The sequence below is a fragment of the Sus scrofa genome, chromosome 9, assembly GCF_054392235.1.
Source record: "Sus scrofa isolate SSC_HxYL_T2T_F1_AM1 chromosome 9, Sscrofa_HxYL_maternal_Yorkshire_Landrace_v2.0, whole genome shotgun sequence".
In the NCBI taxonomy this organism is placed as follows: Eukaryota; Metazoa; Chordata; class Mammalia; order Artiodactyla; family Suidae; genus Sus; species Sus scrofa.
The window spans coordinates 39,576,115-39,591,848 of NC_139391.1; the positions used below are offsets into that span (position 1 = coordinate 39,576,115).

General features: G+C 43.3%; 1 protein-coding gene across 12 annotated transcripts in view; it reads left to right on the top strand.

Moving 5' to 3' along the window:
* The window catches only part of SIK2 (salt inducible kinase 2), a 131,075-nt gene that overhangs the window by 83,807 nt on the left and 31,534 nt on the right, over positions 1–15,734 (top strand). For all 12 annotated transcript variants that reach the window (XM_084976010.1, XM_084976015.1, XM_084976008.1 and 9 more), the window contains exons 5-9: positions 2,663–2,787; positions 3,219–3,342; positions 4,689–4,909; positions 7,241–7,393; positions 14,238–14,402. In XM_084976010.1, the coding sequence (XP_084832136.1) occupies positions 2,663–2,787; positions 3,219–3,342; positions 4,689–4,909; positions 7,241–7,393; positions 14,238–14,402 (788 nt within the window). The remainder of the gene's footprint in view (positions 1–2,662; positions 2,788–3,218; positions 3,343–4,688; positions 4,910–7,240; positions 7,394–14,237; positions 14,403–15,734) is intronic.

The following is a 15,734-nucleotide window of genomic DNA, read 5'->3' on the forward strand; positions in this document are numbered from 1 at the left end:
CAACAGAAGAAAGGGTGGGGGGAAAATGTAATTGTAATGTATACATGTAAGGATGACCTGACCCCCTTGCTGTACAGTGGGAAAATTAAAAAAATAATAATAAGTTAGCAGGACACTGTCTTTGTCCCAGATCTGTACAGCCAAGGTTAAGACTAGGCTACCACAGGCACTGTGATGCTTTCCTAGTTTTTTGCCCCCTTCCCGCCTATGAAGTGTCCAGTGAGAGAGCCTAGGAGAGCGAGGGTCAAGGCCCCCTTCCTGACAGGCCTCTGTCCCTGTCACTCCTGTGAGTTCATGCCACAGAGTCAGCAGAGGTTCAGAGTGACAGAAGTTCTGTAATGGCCCTTTGAGATGTTAAAATGTTACAGCGCTGTTGGAGAGTATCCTCAACTTACATGTGCTAAAAACTCATCCTATGATTATGGTTTAAAGTACAGCAATTATTGGACCTATTTCAGGATCTCCAAACACACATCCCAGGGCTTCTTGTGCTTTTCTGTGTGAGTGAAATTAACATTTTCCTCTTTAAGTGTTACTTGAACATCTCGTCCTTGGCGCATTTGAAAGTATACTTCTTCTAGAAAATTAGAAATACCTATCAATAATGGACGCATGGGATGCGATGGGATATGAGTAGTTGGTCATGGAAGTGGACTGGAGAAGATAAGCCATCTCTGACCGTGGTTTTGAACAGCAGAGTGTAGGACTGAGCTTGGCTCGTGTTCCCGGATGCCAAGGACAGACCACAGTGTCGTTCCCCTAGATTTAGGCACACCGTCTCCTCCTCATGCACCATTTTCTCTCCTCTGCTGAACCCTGAAGCTTCTCCACACTTTCTTTACCCTTCCTTTGTGTTTTCTCAGGAGTCTTTTCTCTGAAAGGCAGTAGCTGGGAATGATGGCTTCACAAAAGGAGAAGGGAGCTGACATTTCCCATCTGCTGTGCTCCAGACATTTTACATTCTTTATCTCCTTTAGTCCTCACAGCATCCTCTCTGCGATGGGGGGATTATCCCCACATTATAGGTACAGAAAGTAAAGTTCAGGAGAGTTCAAGAATTTACATAGGGACCTTGCTGCTAGAAGGTGGCAAAACCGGAGGTCAGCTCTAGGTCTCCCTAACTTCATAGATCGGCCCCTGCCACGCGGCTGTGGTGTTGGGGATCATGACTGTCACTGTTACCACTGCTTGCCACCAGTTTGTGCGTCAGTGAGCTTAGAGAGTGCCTCTCCTAAGGTTCAGAAGTAGGCTGTGGTCTCAAGGAGTGAGCAGAGTGTGAGTTTCTGTTAACTCATTGGATCCTCACAACAGCCTGCTGACTGTGGATGTTTCAGAGTTACAGCTGGGGAGGCTCACAGAGACTGAACCCAAGTCACAGGGTCCATCATGCTGTTGCTGGAGACTCGCTCCAGTCCCCTTGGGGCACTTCTGTAAGCTCCCTATCCATGTAGGGCCGACACTACCCAGAGCAGAGCCAGTTCCTGTCACTAAGGCGTGTTCTTCAGTCAGGAGTCTGTTGCAACCTAAGACAGTGTGGCTCTAACTGACAAAATACCAGGAGTTTGTTCCTTCACTAAGAACATGAGACTATGTGAAGGCTTAGCAAGAGGGCACGAGCTTGCATTTACACTCTCACTGCATTTATCTTCTGCTGTAACTTTCATGCTCGTGGAAGGCGTCTGAGGACAGTGTTTCCAGAGTGCTTGCTGTTTAATCAAAGCTGTAGATTCACTATGACTAATATCACAAGGGGAAGACCATTACCTGTCTTGAAGTGTAATGCCACTGCATTCCATAAATGAGTACATAATTGATCCTGGTAATAGGTGGCCTGTGGCTGGGCCACCTCACCATCGCTTGTTAACGAGCTATTCAGATGGGTATCTGCCTGACTCAGGATGTGCAGGCCAACGCTGAGAGAGCTGTTACTTAGGAAACACTGTACTCAGTTGCCTTAAAAGGTTATTCATCTTGCTACTCTGGGGTGATGGCTCTAAGAGCAGCCAGTCCCATGTTTGTGTTTAGGTAAATATCTTAGAGTTTTGTTCATTTCTTTCTTTCCTTATTGACCATATAAGCTAATGAGCTCTTGATCATGGAATAGTTGAAATTCTAAGATTATCAAATTCAAGTTCGTTGTCCCTACCAATGGATTTTCTTTTAGCCTTAAAAAATACATAAAGTCTGGAGTTCAGGTTGTGGTTCAGTGGAAACGAACTTGACTAGAATCCATGAGGACATAGGTTTGATCCCTGGCCCTGCTCAGTGGGTTAAGAATCTGGCATTGCTGTGGCTTGTGGCGAAGGCCAGCAGCTGTGGCTCCAGTTTGACCTGACCCTGAGAACTTTCATATGCTGCACCTGTGGCCCTAAAAAGAAAAAAGAAAAAGAAAGGAAAAAAAAGACGTAGTCTTTTTCCAGCCTCTCACTCATTCTCTTTGAGAAGAAAACATAATTCATTAACACGTTCACTCAACAAATATTTATTGAATACTTACTATTTGCTATTCATGGTGCTAAGTGTTAAGGAAGCATCACAAGATACATGTCATCCCATCCTCACAGAGTGAATAGTAGTGATACTGTTAATATAGCATTATCATAAGAAATTCAGTATAGTTTGAGAGCACAGATGAAAGTAACATTTATTTCCATCCCAATAGATTTCGGTTTTGGAAATTTCTTTAAAAGTGGTGAACTGCTGGCAACATGGTGTGGCAGCCCCCCTTATGCAGCCCCAGAAGTCTTTGAAGGGCAGCAGTATGAAGGACCACAGCTGGATATTTGGGTATTTCTTTGCTTTGCTGTGTTAAATGCATCTGTAATGATAATATTTGATACTCTGGCCCATCTTTGAAGCTCTTGCTACCTAACACATAGGCAGAAGGTCATACTTCCCCTGCACTGGACCGTAATTAGAGCATCTTGAATTAGATTCTAGGAAAGAATTTTTAGGGACAGATGTTATCATCCTACTATCAGCAGTAATTTGGAGTTAAGTAGTAAACAAAATGATTAAATGTAATTCTTTTGGTATTTATTATAGGATGCTTTATTGCAGTAGTCGATGTTTCAGATTTTTTTTAATTATAAAAAAAAGTAAATTCAAACAAAGGGATTTTTCAGTCCATCTGTTTTAAGAGCCCCGGGGATGTTTAGGAAAACAAAGAGTGTTTGAAGTTCTCAGTGGAAAAGTGACTGTACTGTTTTCTCCCCTAGAGCATGGGAGTCGTTCTTTATGTCCTTGTCTGTGGAGCTCTTCCTTTTGATGGACCGACGCTTCCAATTTTGAGGCAGAGAGTTTTAGAAGGAAGATTCCGGATTCCATATTTCATGTCAGAAGGTAATGACCTGTTTATCTTAAAATTGCGCTTTGCAGAGGCTGTTCTCCCAAGCGAGTGCCTAGACAAAGGCTTCCCTTTTTCTAAGAGTTTGGGTGCCAAGTAAAGTGACTGAGTCACTTAACAAGCCAGAGAAATAAGCAACCCCCTCCATGTAGGTGAGAGAAATTCCAGCCTTCCTGCTTATAACTGGAAACAGAAAGTTTCCCAGATTAACAGCAAGTCTTCCCATTTACTCTTGACTATAAATGTCCCAGGTTTATTTTAGACGAAGAGAAGCACTTTGTAGATTCAGATTCCCAACCATTTTACTCTAAATATGAAATGGATTTTCACATGTCTTTTGCGTGGAAGTTATAAAAGTTTTGTTTAATTAAATTTAAAACCAACTAGCAAAACTATTGCATTAAGAAGAAATGCCATAATCCTTAACCAGTCTTGTACTGCGTTGTTGCATAGGCAGCAGTTAGGTTTACTCAGTTTACATTTTGGTTATCGTCCTTAACTTAGTTGTTCCTAGTAACAGAAGTACTGTCTAGTAGTTAAGAGGAAAGATTTTGGAGCCAGACCACCTGGTTTTAATCCTAAACCCACCACCTACCGGCAATCTGGCCTTGGCAAGTTATAGCTCCTCTCTGGGCCTCAGTTTACTCAATCTATAAATGGAAATGTCACGTAGTTTTCCAATAGGGGTGTCGTGCAGATTAATTGAATGTGTAAAGCTCTTAGCATGTGCCTGGCACCTACCTAACAAGTGATGTGGGGGGAGTACAGAGCGTGACGTCAAGCTCAGAGAACAAGCCAGTGCCCAGAGCTGCTGCAGTGCTGCTTTTACTTATGTCAGAAGTAACTAGTGTTTCAGGCACATGTTCTCAGTGGCACTGAAGGGAGACAAGCAGCAGTTCCTTGGAGAGCCCTGGCCTCCAATCGCCTTAGCACCGCGGCCTCAGAAGCGACTGTAAGGACCTGTTGATTATTTGCCTGTTCTGTGAAGAAGGCTTGTTTTTTGTTTTTGTTTTCATTTTGTGGAATTCTAAGTCTGTGTCTAGATCTTATCAGTTGAGGAATTCAATAGAAAGATTCATTTAGCACAGAATTGGAAGAACCTACACCTCCTGTTTTGCAGTTTTCATTCACAGTGATGGTTAATTTTATGTGTCAGCATTCCTTATGTGAACTTGACAAATACAAGTAGCCTTCAGGTACCCATTTATTCGTTTGCCCTTCCAGTTTCCAGCGGGCACTACAGAGGATACAGCAACCAACACCCCTGTACAAAGTCACAGGAGTCAAACACCCCGCAGTGAAGGTGATTTATGTGACCTTTGTAACACTGTGTTTTCCATAGATTGCGAGCACCTTATTCGAAGGATGTTGGTCCTAGACCCGTCCAAACGGCTAACCATCGCTCAAATCAAGGAGCATAAGTGGATGCTTGTAGAAGTTCCTGTGCAGAGACCTGTTCTCTATCCGCAAGGGCAAGAAAATGAGCCGTCCATTGGGGAGTTTAACGAACAGGTTCTGCGACTCATGCATGGCCTTGGAATAGATCAACAGAAGACCGTTGAGGTACAGTGGTCAGAGGTTTGACTAAAGATCTTTTAGAATAGCAACAACAACAACAACAAAAAGACAAAAAAAAAAAAAAAAAAAAAAGATCTTTTAGGACTCTTGTAGTACTTTGTACATTGACATTTCACACTCACACCTGTCATCCTGGTCTTTCAGCATGGGCTTTCCCAGCACCTAGGCATCCCGCTCAGTGCTCCTGAAGGTTAGTTACATCACAGTCTGCGTTTGCTTTTAATCAACATCTAAATTCTTCCTTCTGCCGCATCTGCCAAAAATTCAAAAGGAAAGATTTATAAAGGGTTAAGAAAAGACAAAGATGGAGCTTAACAAATACATAGTAGAAAGTGTCTTCTGGAGTTCCCGTCGTGGCGCAGTGGTTAACGAATCCGACTAGGAACCATGAGGTTGCGGGTTCGGTCCCTGCCCTTGCTCAGTGGGTTAACGATCCGGCGTTGCCGTGAGCTGTGGTGTAGGTTGTAGACGCGGCTCGGATTCCGCGTTGCGGTGGCTCTGACGTAGGCCGGTGGCTACAGCTCCGATTAGACCCCTAGCCTGGGAACCTCCATATGCCGCGGGAGCGGCCCAAGAAATAGCAAAAAGACAAAAAAAAAAAAAAGTGTCTTCTAAGTTGAAGCATAAAGTTTTATACAGGTTATGAACTAGTTTGTATGGAACATAAATGTGCAGATAAGAAACAAGGCTGAACACTGAGCAGGAAACAAGAAGGGTAGGGATCGGGTTTAGGAAAACCAGCAGGATTTAGGATGTGAACTGAAGAAACCAAGAAGGCAAAAACAGGGTGGATTCCTGATTTGGAAGTATCATGGGTCATAGAGCTGAGACAGTATGAACCTGGAAAACTCGTCAACTTTATATCTGTCCTTTAACAGTTAGCATATTCATAGGAGGTGCATATTTTTAATACTTCCACAAGAGGCAAAAAATAAACAGTGCTTTTAAAGATGAAGCATAGGAGTTCCCTTTGTGGCACAGCAGAAACGAATCAGACTAGGAACCATGAGGTTGCGGGTTCGATCCCTGGCCTTGCTCAGTGGGTTAAGGATCCGGCGTTGCCGTGAGCTGTGGTGTAGGTCGCAGATGTAGCTCAGATCTGGTGTTGCTGTGGCTGTGGCGTAGGCCGGCAGCCGTAGATCCGATTGGACCCCTAGCCTGGGAACCTCCATATGCCAAAGGTGTGGCCCTAAAAAGCAAAAATTAAAAAATTAAAAAATAAAGATGAAGCATAGAAAGGAAGACTATAAACTGCCCCCCTGTGAGGAAGAAGTGTTCCAAACTGTGCTGCCTTTCCCTCCATTGTAGCCATGAGTGAAACCAGACTGCTGCCCTGCTCTGCTCGTCACTTGCTGTGAGGTTTTTTTGTACTTGCCCAGGAAGTAGATCTACAACAGCAGCAGTTCTGCGGCCTGAGCGCAGTTCTGGAGCCTGCAGCATTTGCTGCCAGTGCTCCCCATGCACTTAGCTACACTGCACAGCACCCATGCAGCCTATCATATGGAAGTAGAAGCCAAAGGAGCCGTTGTTTTTCTGTTCCGTTAGTATCCTGGGAGAGCTGGCCAGCCGGGAATGTGAGAAATTGGGAAGCAACTTTATTTGCAAGGTTTCTGAGACTGCAAAGGGTGGGACTGCAAAAACAAGAGGAAAAAATTACCTAAGGATGGAGACACAGCGTCTCTCAACCTGGCGTCCAAATATCATTCTCCAGCCCAAAATAATCACCAGAAATTTCCCCAAAGACTTTAATCATTCACTTCAGAGTTTTCAATGGTTTGGACTTGTGTTGAGGCAGTGGGATTAGAGCCTCTGGGCTCAGGTTGCTAACCAACCTTAGAGCAAAGTTACTGCTATGCGATGGGACCATATCACAGCATTGGGGAATGTCCACATGAGACAACGATGGCATTTTCTCTGAATGCAGAAAAATAAATGGATCCTATTAATATAAAAGGGTCAGTCAAGTCATTTAGCGGTATCACCCTTTATATAATTATTGACGTTATCTGGCTTCCATTCTAAGTTCTGGAACAGCTTTCATTTTGAGGCGTACTTTGCTTGTTACTCTGTTTTTAAGAATACCGAAGGAGTTCTTTGGTGGCTCAGCAGGTTCAGGATCTAGAGTTGTAACTGCTGTGGCCTAGGTTGCTGCTGCGGTTCGAGTTTGATCCCTGGCCCGGGAACTTCTGTACACCACGGGCAAGGCCAAAAAAAAAAAAAAAAAAAAAAAGATATCTTCCCTCATTTTTAGAAAGATTTAAATCATTGAGTTAGTTTTTATGGTTCTCTGCCTTTGGCACTTGTTTTCTCTTCCAGGCCTTGCAGAACAAGAGCTATAACCACTTTGCTGCCATTTATTACTTGTTGGTGGAGCGCCTGAAATCACATAGGAGCAGTTTTCCTGTGGAGCAGAGACTTGATGCCCGCCAGCGGCGGCCCAGCACCATTGCTGAACAAACAGTTGCCAAGGTAACACCCCATTAACCAGTAGTCTTACCTGTGCATGTGCCTGATCACATGTTTGACACATTTTTCATCATGTAGTACAAAAGGCTAGGATTTCATCCTCTACCCCTGTTTCTCTGTAAAGTTTCTGTCATCTACTAGATTCTCAAATGTTTTATCTTCTTCCTATTTTTAAGGATTAACTTTATTTCAGGTTTTTTCTTTGAGATTTCTCATTTTTTAAAATCATTCACTGATGTTAGGAATTAATGTAACTAGCCTGTACATTCAATATCATTTAATAGATTTTTATTGCAGATTTACTATGCTTCTCTTATGAGGCACTATAGGGGAGAGGATATATAAAACACAGTTGTTGCCCTCAGGGTCATTACATTATAGAAGCAAAGTAAGACAGCATCATAAATAATCATCATTCAAGATAGAGGGCAAAATGAATATCATTTTGAACTTACATAAATATACGAAAGAGAAAACCTTAGTTTAAAAAAAGGGAGGAGTTCCCGTCGTGGCGCAGTGGTTAACGAATCCGACTAGGAACCATGAGGTTGCGGGTTCGATCCCTGCCCTTGCTCAGTGGGTTAACGATCCGGCGTTGCCGTGAGCTGTGGTGTAGGTCGCAGACGCGGCTCGGATCCTGCGTTGCTGTGGCTCTGGCGTGGGCCGGTGGCTACAGCTCCGATTCGACCCCTAGCCTGGGAACCTCCATATGCCGCGGGAGCGGCCCAAGAAATAGTAACAACAACAACAACAGACAAAAAGACAAAAAAGACAAAAAAAAAAAAAAAAAAAAAAAAAAAGGGAGAGTTCCTGTTGGGGCTCAGTGGGTTAAGAACCCAACATAATGTCCATGAGGATTCGGGTTCAATCCCTGGCCTCGCTCAGTGGGTTAAGGATCCAGCATTGCTGTGGCTGTGGTGTAGGCCGGCAGCTGTAGCTCCGATTCGACCCCTAGCCTGGGAACCTCCAGGTGCCACGGATTCGGCCCTAAAAAGACCAAAAAGAAAAGAAAAGAAAAAAATTAAATTTAAAAAGGGCAGAAGCTCTCCTGTGGTGCCGTGGGTTAAGGATCTGACGTTGTCACTGCAACAGCTTGAGTTGCTGCTGTACCATGGATTCAGTCTCTGGGCCCAGGAACCTCCACTTGCCGAGGGTGTGGTCAAAAAAAAAGAAGAAGAAGAAGAGGAGTGGTTCATTCATATGCTCCATTAGGATTTCTGTCTATTTCCAGGAGTGCTTACCTTATTTAAAGTGCAAGTAAGAGCCAAAGAGTTTTGACTTTGTATTTCTTGTTTGGCACTTTTACAAAATTTACAGGATTATAATAGAATTTTGCATTGGCTTCTCCAGGGTATGTGGAAAAGAAACCCAAGGAAATTAATCTTCATTTTAATAGGCAGTGGTACATCTTGTTACACATACTTTAATATCTAAAATAATATGAATATTGATACTAATGTGAGTAAAATAACGTATTAATAAGATAAAGTTCCAGATATTTGGGTTGCAGTATCTGAACACTTGAAGTCCTTCACAGTGGACTGGTATTGCCCTCAGGATAGAGAGGAGGCATAGCAGGAGAAATTCAAAGCCGGGCTAGCAGTAGGGAGGTGGTGCCTGCCCCTCCCTCTTGGAAACACTGCCAGGAGAGGGACTGGGGCAGGAAAGCCCCAGGCGGAGCAGCTCTCCTCCCTGTTCCCCTGAAACGTTACACAAGAGAGGTTACATAAATGACTGCTCCTGAGCACGCGCGTAGGTTATTGTACGTGATTTCCTTTCACACCTACTCTTGAAGCAAATTCCTCAGGAGATCTCAAGTTGTGTTTCATTTGGCTTGCGGTTCAGGTGCATAGCGTAGCTCCTTATGTTTGATCGTTTTTTTATTACCAAGCACCCTATGAGTTCTTTTCCTTTTATACATTGACCCAAGTCTCTGTAAAAAGCTACTTACTGGGACTTAAAATGTATCTAATTCAAGTAGAAATTTTCAGTGTTCGTTCCCAGACTTATCTCGAGCCTGTCTGGATGCTAAGCAATAGGCACTGGGGTTGAAGATCTCCCTTCCCCATGAGATTTCACATTCTGATGTTTAGTATTGAACTTGTTAAAAAATAGATTTCTTGGCATTCCTGTCATGGCTCAGTGGTTAACAAACCTGACTACAATCCATGAGGATGAGGATTCAATCCCTGGCCTCACTCAGTGGGTTAAGGATCCGGCGTTGCCTTGAGCTGTGGTGTAGGTCACAGATGCGTCTCAGATCCCGTGTTGCTGTGGCTGTGGTGTAGGCCAGCATCTACAGCTCCCATTAGACCCCTAGCCTGGGAACCTCCATATGCCACTGTGGCCCTAAAAAGCAAAAAGACCAAAAAAAAAAAAAAAGTAGATTTTTCTTTTTATGAGTATAAATATGCTTAAAATTGTAGAGTAGATCCTTCAACCATGAATTATTTGATGTTCTCCTATCTTTTTAAAAAAATGGCAGTTCACTTGTTATTTGAGAAGCAACAAGGAATCCGGGAAATGACAAGACCCCATGCAGAGATCACATGAACTGTGGAGTCAGGCAGACCCTGGGTTGCGTACCAAGCTGAGTGACTTCAGTGAGTCAGCGCCTCTGCGCTCTGGTGTCCTTGATTATAAAATGGAAATAGCAATACCTACTTCCTAAGTTTGTTGCAAGATAAAATTGGTCCACTGCTATCAGCAGTTCAGTGCAGATAGAGCACTTATGTGCCAGGCAAAGTCTCAACCATCGTGGTTTCGTAGGTACCCAGGAAACAGTCCCTGCCCTTGAGGAGTTTATGGTATAGTGATAAACAAGCCGTTATTACTGCTTAGAGTGAGATTCCCATCTTAGACTTACCATACTTATATTTGCCACATAATATACAGGAAATGTTACATCTAATTGACTGTAGATGACTGTCTAGAAAAATACCTTGTCATGCCTTTTCCTTGCAAACTTCAACTACTAGTTTTTAACAGTCCTTCCACATCGTTTCATCAGCCGTAAGTAGACAAGAATTAAACACTCATCCCAATTCTTTAATTACTGATTAGAGGTTGCCCTCCCTAACTGTAAGAAAAAGTTGACTAGGGCTGCTGTAACACAGCACCACAGACTGGGCAGCTTCAACAACAGAAAACTTTCTCCGAGTTCTGGAGGCTGGAAGTCCAGGATCAAGGTGCCATCAGGGTTCTGGGGGACTCTTCTGGTTGTAGACAGTCATCTTCTCACCATGTCCTCACACAGCCTCTCCTCGGCACATGCAGGGAAAGTGAGCTCTGCTGTCTCATCCTCTTCTTAGCGGGGCACCAGTCCTAACGCAATAGGTCCCCACCCTCATTTAACCCTAATCACCTCTTTAAAGGCCCTACCTACAGATGCCGATACATTGGATGTTAGGGCTTTCACACCTGGTTGAGGGTTGGGCAGGAGACACAGTTCTGACCATAATCAGTGTATTCCTTTCAGAGCAGTGAAGATTTTTCCCTTAGGAGAAAATGTTATTTTCGTTTTAGTAATGCTAAAAAGCGTCAAGTCAGAAGAAGAGATTCAAGACAATAAACACATGATCTAAAAAGTCATTACAGTTAGTGGACATGATCATTGTTTCCTGCCACTCGAAGAAACTGGTAATATCTGCTTGCTTGAGGTATTAATCAACCATCTATTTTTTAAAATAACATATTCTTTAGTCAGCTCTTTAGTGCAGGGCACGTGGTTTAAATATTTATACTCTAAGTTGTGCCAAAAAGACTTGTGATTGCAAGAGTCCTAAAAAGCAGACCCCAAAATTGATCATCCTATTTCCCATGAAGTGATTGTCACAATAAAATGTGTTATTTCTTGGAGTTCCTTGGTGGTTCGGTGGTTTAAGGATCCGGCATTGTCACTGCGGTAGCTCCAGTTGCTGCTGTGGCACGCGTTCATTCCCTAGCCTGGGAACTTCCTCATGTTTTAGGCGCAGCCAGGGGGGAAAAAAAAAAGTTATTTCTCTGTCCTTAGCAAGTTCACAGTGAGTTATTATGGTCCAGGTTGGATGTGAAAGTTGTCGAGGAAAATGTGTTTTGCTTGGTCTGGCTCCGCACAGTCCTGCCATTTAAAAAAGCCACAGCTGATAAGGGCAGGGAATAGAAGAACAACATTTGGAATTATCGTGTTGGTATCTCATCAGTGCAGGATCTACAGGGAATGTTGCCCTAATAAGAAGGAGCAGTCCAATAAATGTGGGAAACAGAAATCAGAGTTCAGCTTTATCCTTTGATTGAAAGCCAATGATATAAGAAGAGTAAGAAGAATGTATCAAATGTAATTTTTTAGGAAATTTAAATTTTACATTGTGGCTAAAAAAGTTAACTTAGGAATTCCCGTCATGGCTTTAGTGGTTAACGAACCTGACTGGTATCCATGGGGACTCAGGTTTGATCCCTGACCTTACTCAGTGGGTTAAGGATCCGGCGTTGCCATGAGCTGTGCTGAAGGTCGAAGACACTGCTTGGATCTGGCGTTGCTGCGGCTGTGGTGTAGGCCGGCGACTACAGCTCTGATTGGACCCCTAGCCTGGGAACCTCCATATGCTGCAGGTGTGGCCCTTAAAAAAAAGACCAAAAAAAAAAAAAAAAAAAAGTTAAAGTAAATGACTAATACTTGAAAGGAAAAAAAAAGTTTGGTCTCAGAAGTGGCTGAGGATTTAGGCCTGAGAAATGATGATGTAAGGAAGCCATTTCTGGAATTCCCTGGTGGCCTAGTGGTTGAGGGTCCAGCATTATCACTGCTGTGGCTTGGGCCAGTGCTATGGTGCGAGTTCGAACCCTGGCCTGGGAAGTTCCACATGCCATGGGGACAGCCAAAAAAAAGAAAAAAGAAAAGAAAAGCTGTTTCTTTGTCATGCTCAGAATAGTATACAATATATTTTCTTTCTGTTTTTACCATCCATATAATAGCAACACTTTGCTATTGCAATTTTATTATTTATCTCATGCAATATAGCTAATGATGTTAATGTTGGAATATAAAGCATATTGTAAATATATTCACAGTATAATCAGATGTAAAGTATATTTCTAACATATGCCCCCATCCCTGAAAACCATCAACCTGAAATTTAAACTGAGAACAGTTAGATAGTATTAGAACAACACTATGTATTCATTTTATCATTTTACAGTCTAATTCCTAGTTAGATCAGTAATGATCAAATTATTGTGATCATTTTAAGACTTAAGAGAAAGGAGAAATTAACATTACCCAGTGAAGGACTTTACATGTTGCCTTTTACAATCCTAATTTTACTGTGAAGTAGATATTATACCCTTTTACCCTTTTATTTTATTTTATTATTATTTTTTTTTTTTTTTTGTCTTTTTTTGCTATTTCTTGGGCCGCTCCCTCGGCATATGGAGGTTCCCAGTCTAGGGGTTGAATTGGAGCTGTAGCCGCCGGCCTACGCCAGAGCCACAGCAACACAGGATCCGAGCCGAGACTGCAACCTACACCACAGCTCATGGCAACACCGGATCCTTAACCCACTGAGCAAGGGCAGGGACCGAACCCGCAACCTCATGGTTCCTAGTCGGATTCATTAACCACTGCGCCACGATGGGAACTCCTACCCTTTTTTTGAGGTGAAGAAAATAAGATTCAGAGAGGTTAGGTGAGCTGATTAAGTTCACACAGTAAGTGATGGAGGCAGGAATCAATCCCAGGTCATTTGTTTGAACTTAACACTCACCATCCAATATCCCTTGAAGTGCTAATGGCAGAAAAAATAAAGGCCATATCTCAGCCTTTTAGTAACTGGTATGATGATTGTTCCCTCAGGTATTTTGCAGTGTCTGTTATGTTCAAAAGACATCTAATAAATTATTCTGCTAGTTTGGAAGAGTTGGGGAGGAAAGGATTAGCCAACAGTTTCATCTTTAAAATCAGTCCTTGCCAATTGTCGTAAAGAAGATTCTCTTTTAAATGACTTGCTTTTTTGGCTGCATCTGCGACATATGTAAGTTCCTGAGCCCAGGATCGAACCCACATCACAGCAGTGGCCCGATGCCAGATCCTTAACCCGCTGCACCACAAAGGAACTCCTTAAATGATTTTTTGAGTTTGTAATACTTGTTTACCTGGAGTTTTTAACAAAGAAGACATGAAGAAAGGACTTTGTATAGTAGGTTGACTTCAGGAATATAACTTGCTCAGCAATAAACATCTGTTTCCACTGGACAAGCAGGCTGTGTTCAGTCTGTCTCCTTTAAAGAAGGATGTTCCTATCCCCTCCAAGTAGCTGCTGCTTCTCTCTTCCTCTTCACACATACCCTTTCCACAAAATATACACATCTCGCCTCATACCCCACCAAAAAAACAAAAACAAAAACAGATGCAGATAGACACCCTACTGCAGTGTCCTCTGTATTACAGTTAGTGTTGTGCATATCTATCTCTGGTCCAGTTTTGAGCTCCTAGAGACAGGGACTTTTCTGTTCTTCTTTGTATCTTTCCAGGGTAAATTTTTAAGAATATAGACAATATATGTTTATAAGACTGGAAAAAAAAAAAAAAAAGCCTCCTTAGATTCCTTATGAAGACTGGCCTTCTTGTCATCTCTGTGAAAGTGATGTGCGTCATCATGGAATGAGAGCGAAATTCTGTGCAGCCCGGCCCGTCTCAGAATAACTGCCTGCCGAGACTGCTCACGTCAACACCTGTACTTCATCACATCTTGTCCAGAGTTTCAACAGATCGCTCTTTAGTTGCCCCAGAAAGAATTATCTTATTTACAGAGTTTTGTAATTTATATAGCAAGAACTAATGTGCCCAAACGTTCTGCTCTTGCCCTATTTGCAGGCACAAACTGTGGGGCTCCCAGTGACCGTGCACTCGCCAAACGTGCGACTGATGCGATCTGCCCTCCTCCCACCGGCATCCAATGTGGACGCCTTTGCGTTTCCAGCCTCGGGCTGTCAGGCGGAAGCAGCCTTCATGGAGGAAGAGTGCGTGGACACGCCAAAGGTACAGATGTGTTTGAGTGATGCCGAGCTGGCAGGTTGGCTGGAGGCTAGAACTTGGTCTAGAGATGCTGTCCTTAGGCTTAGCGGAGCTTGGTCATTTCCTCAAGTCACTCAAGAGTGTTGTTTTTGTGCAGAAGGCCTGAGAACAGTGCCAGGGCTCAACTCAGCTCATCTCCAGCTTGTCAGACCGCAGGTGTACTTTCCAGAATTCCTTCTTTTTTCACTTTCCTTTAACTTGAGTTCCTGCTCTCGAGTTCTAGATCCTTCATAGGTTTTGGATTTTTTTTTAAAACCACTTGTAATTTTGCAAACAGAAATATACCCAGGAGTTCCCGTCGTGGTGCAGTGGTTAACGAATCCAACTAGGAACCATGAGGTTGCGGGTTCGATCCCTGCCCTTGCTCAGTGGGTTAAGGATCCAGTGTTGCCATGAGCTGTGGTGTAGGTCGCAGACTCGGCTCGGATCCCGCGCTGCTGTGGCTCTGGCGTAGGCTGGCAGCTACAGCTCCGATTCACCCCTGGCCTGGGAACTTCCATATGCTGCGGGAGCGGCCCAAGAAATGGCAAAAAGACAAAAAAAAAAAAAGACAAAAAAAAAAAAAAGAAATATAACCACCGTGCTGAATTGGGCTTTGACCTTTGTTACCATGGCTGCTCTGCTGCTGCCTGCGCTGCAGCTGCAGAACGATGGGCCATCTCTTTGGTCAGTTAAAGGTCTTTTTCTGGTCCAGTCTGAACATACTTAAAGGAGATAAGTTTATTCTGGTGAGCTGCATCAAGTTGGCTTTTAGTATGTGGAAGAGACATCTCACTTCTAATTTGTGTTTTATGTGCTTAGTGATATGAGTGATACACGGAGGATCGTATTAGTGGGCAGGTCTTAGAGTAGGTTTAAAATAGACTGTTCTTCACCAGCTTTGTGTGAACCTGGGCAAAGTGACTAACTTCTTTGAACCTCCATCTTTTGTATAAAATGAGGATACCACCTTCGTGAGACTGTTGTGATGATTGAGAGAGTACCTGTGAGGTTCTAGACAGATTATAGAGACCCAATAACTACTGGTTTCCTGTCTCTTTAGCCTCTTTAGGTAACAAAAAGATGGCCCAGACATTAATTCTGCCTCAAAGTTTGTGGTCTAGCAAAAGAGACATGATGCATAACTAAAGACAGTGTGCCAGGTGCTAAGTTGATCAGACATACTTGGTCCCTTAAGGAGAGAAAAATCAAAGTGCTGCAAGACTAGGTGGGGGGGGGATGCTTTTGGCCTGTTTGAGCAGGAATGCCTTTCGGTTCACTATCAGAGCTGGAAAGGGAGAGGTGGGCAGAACCGGG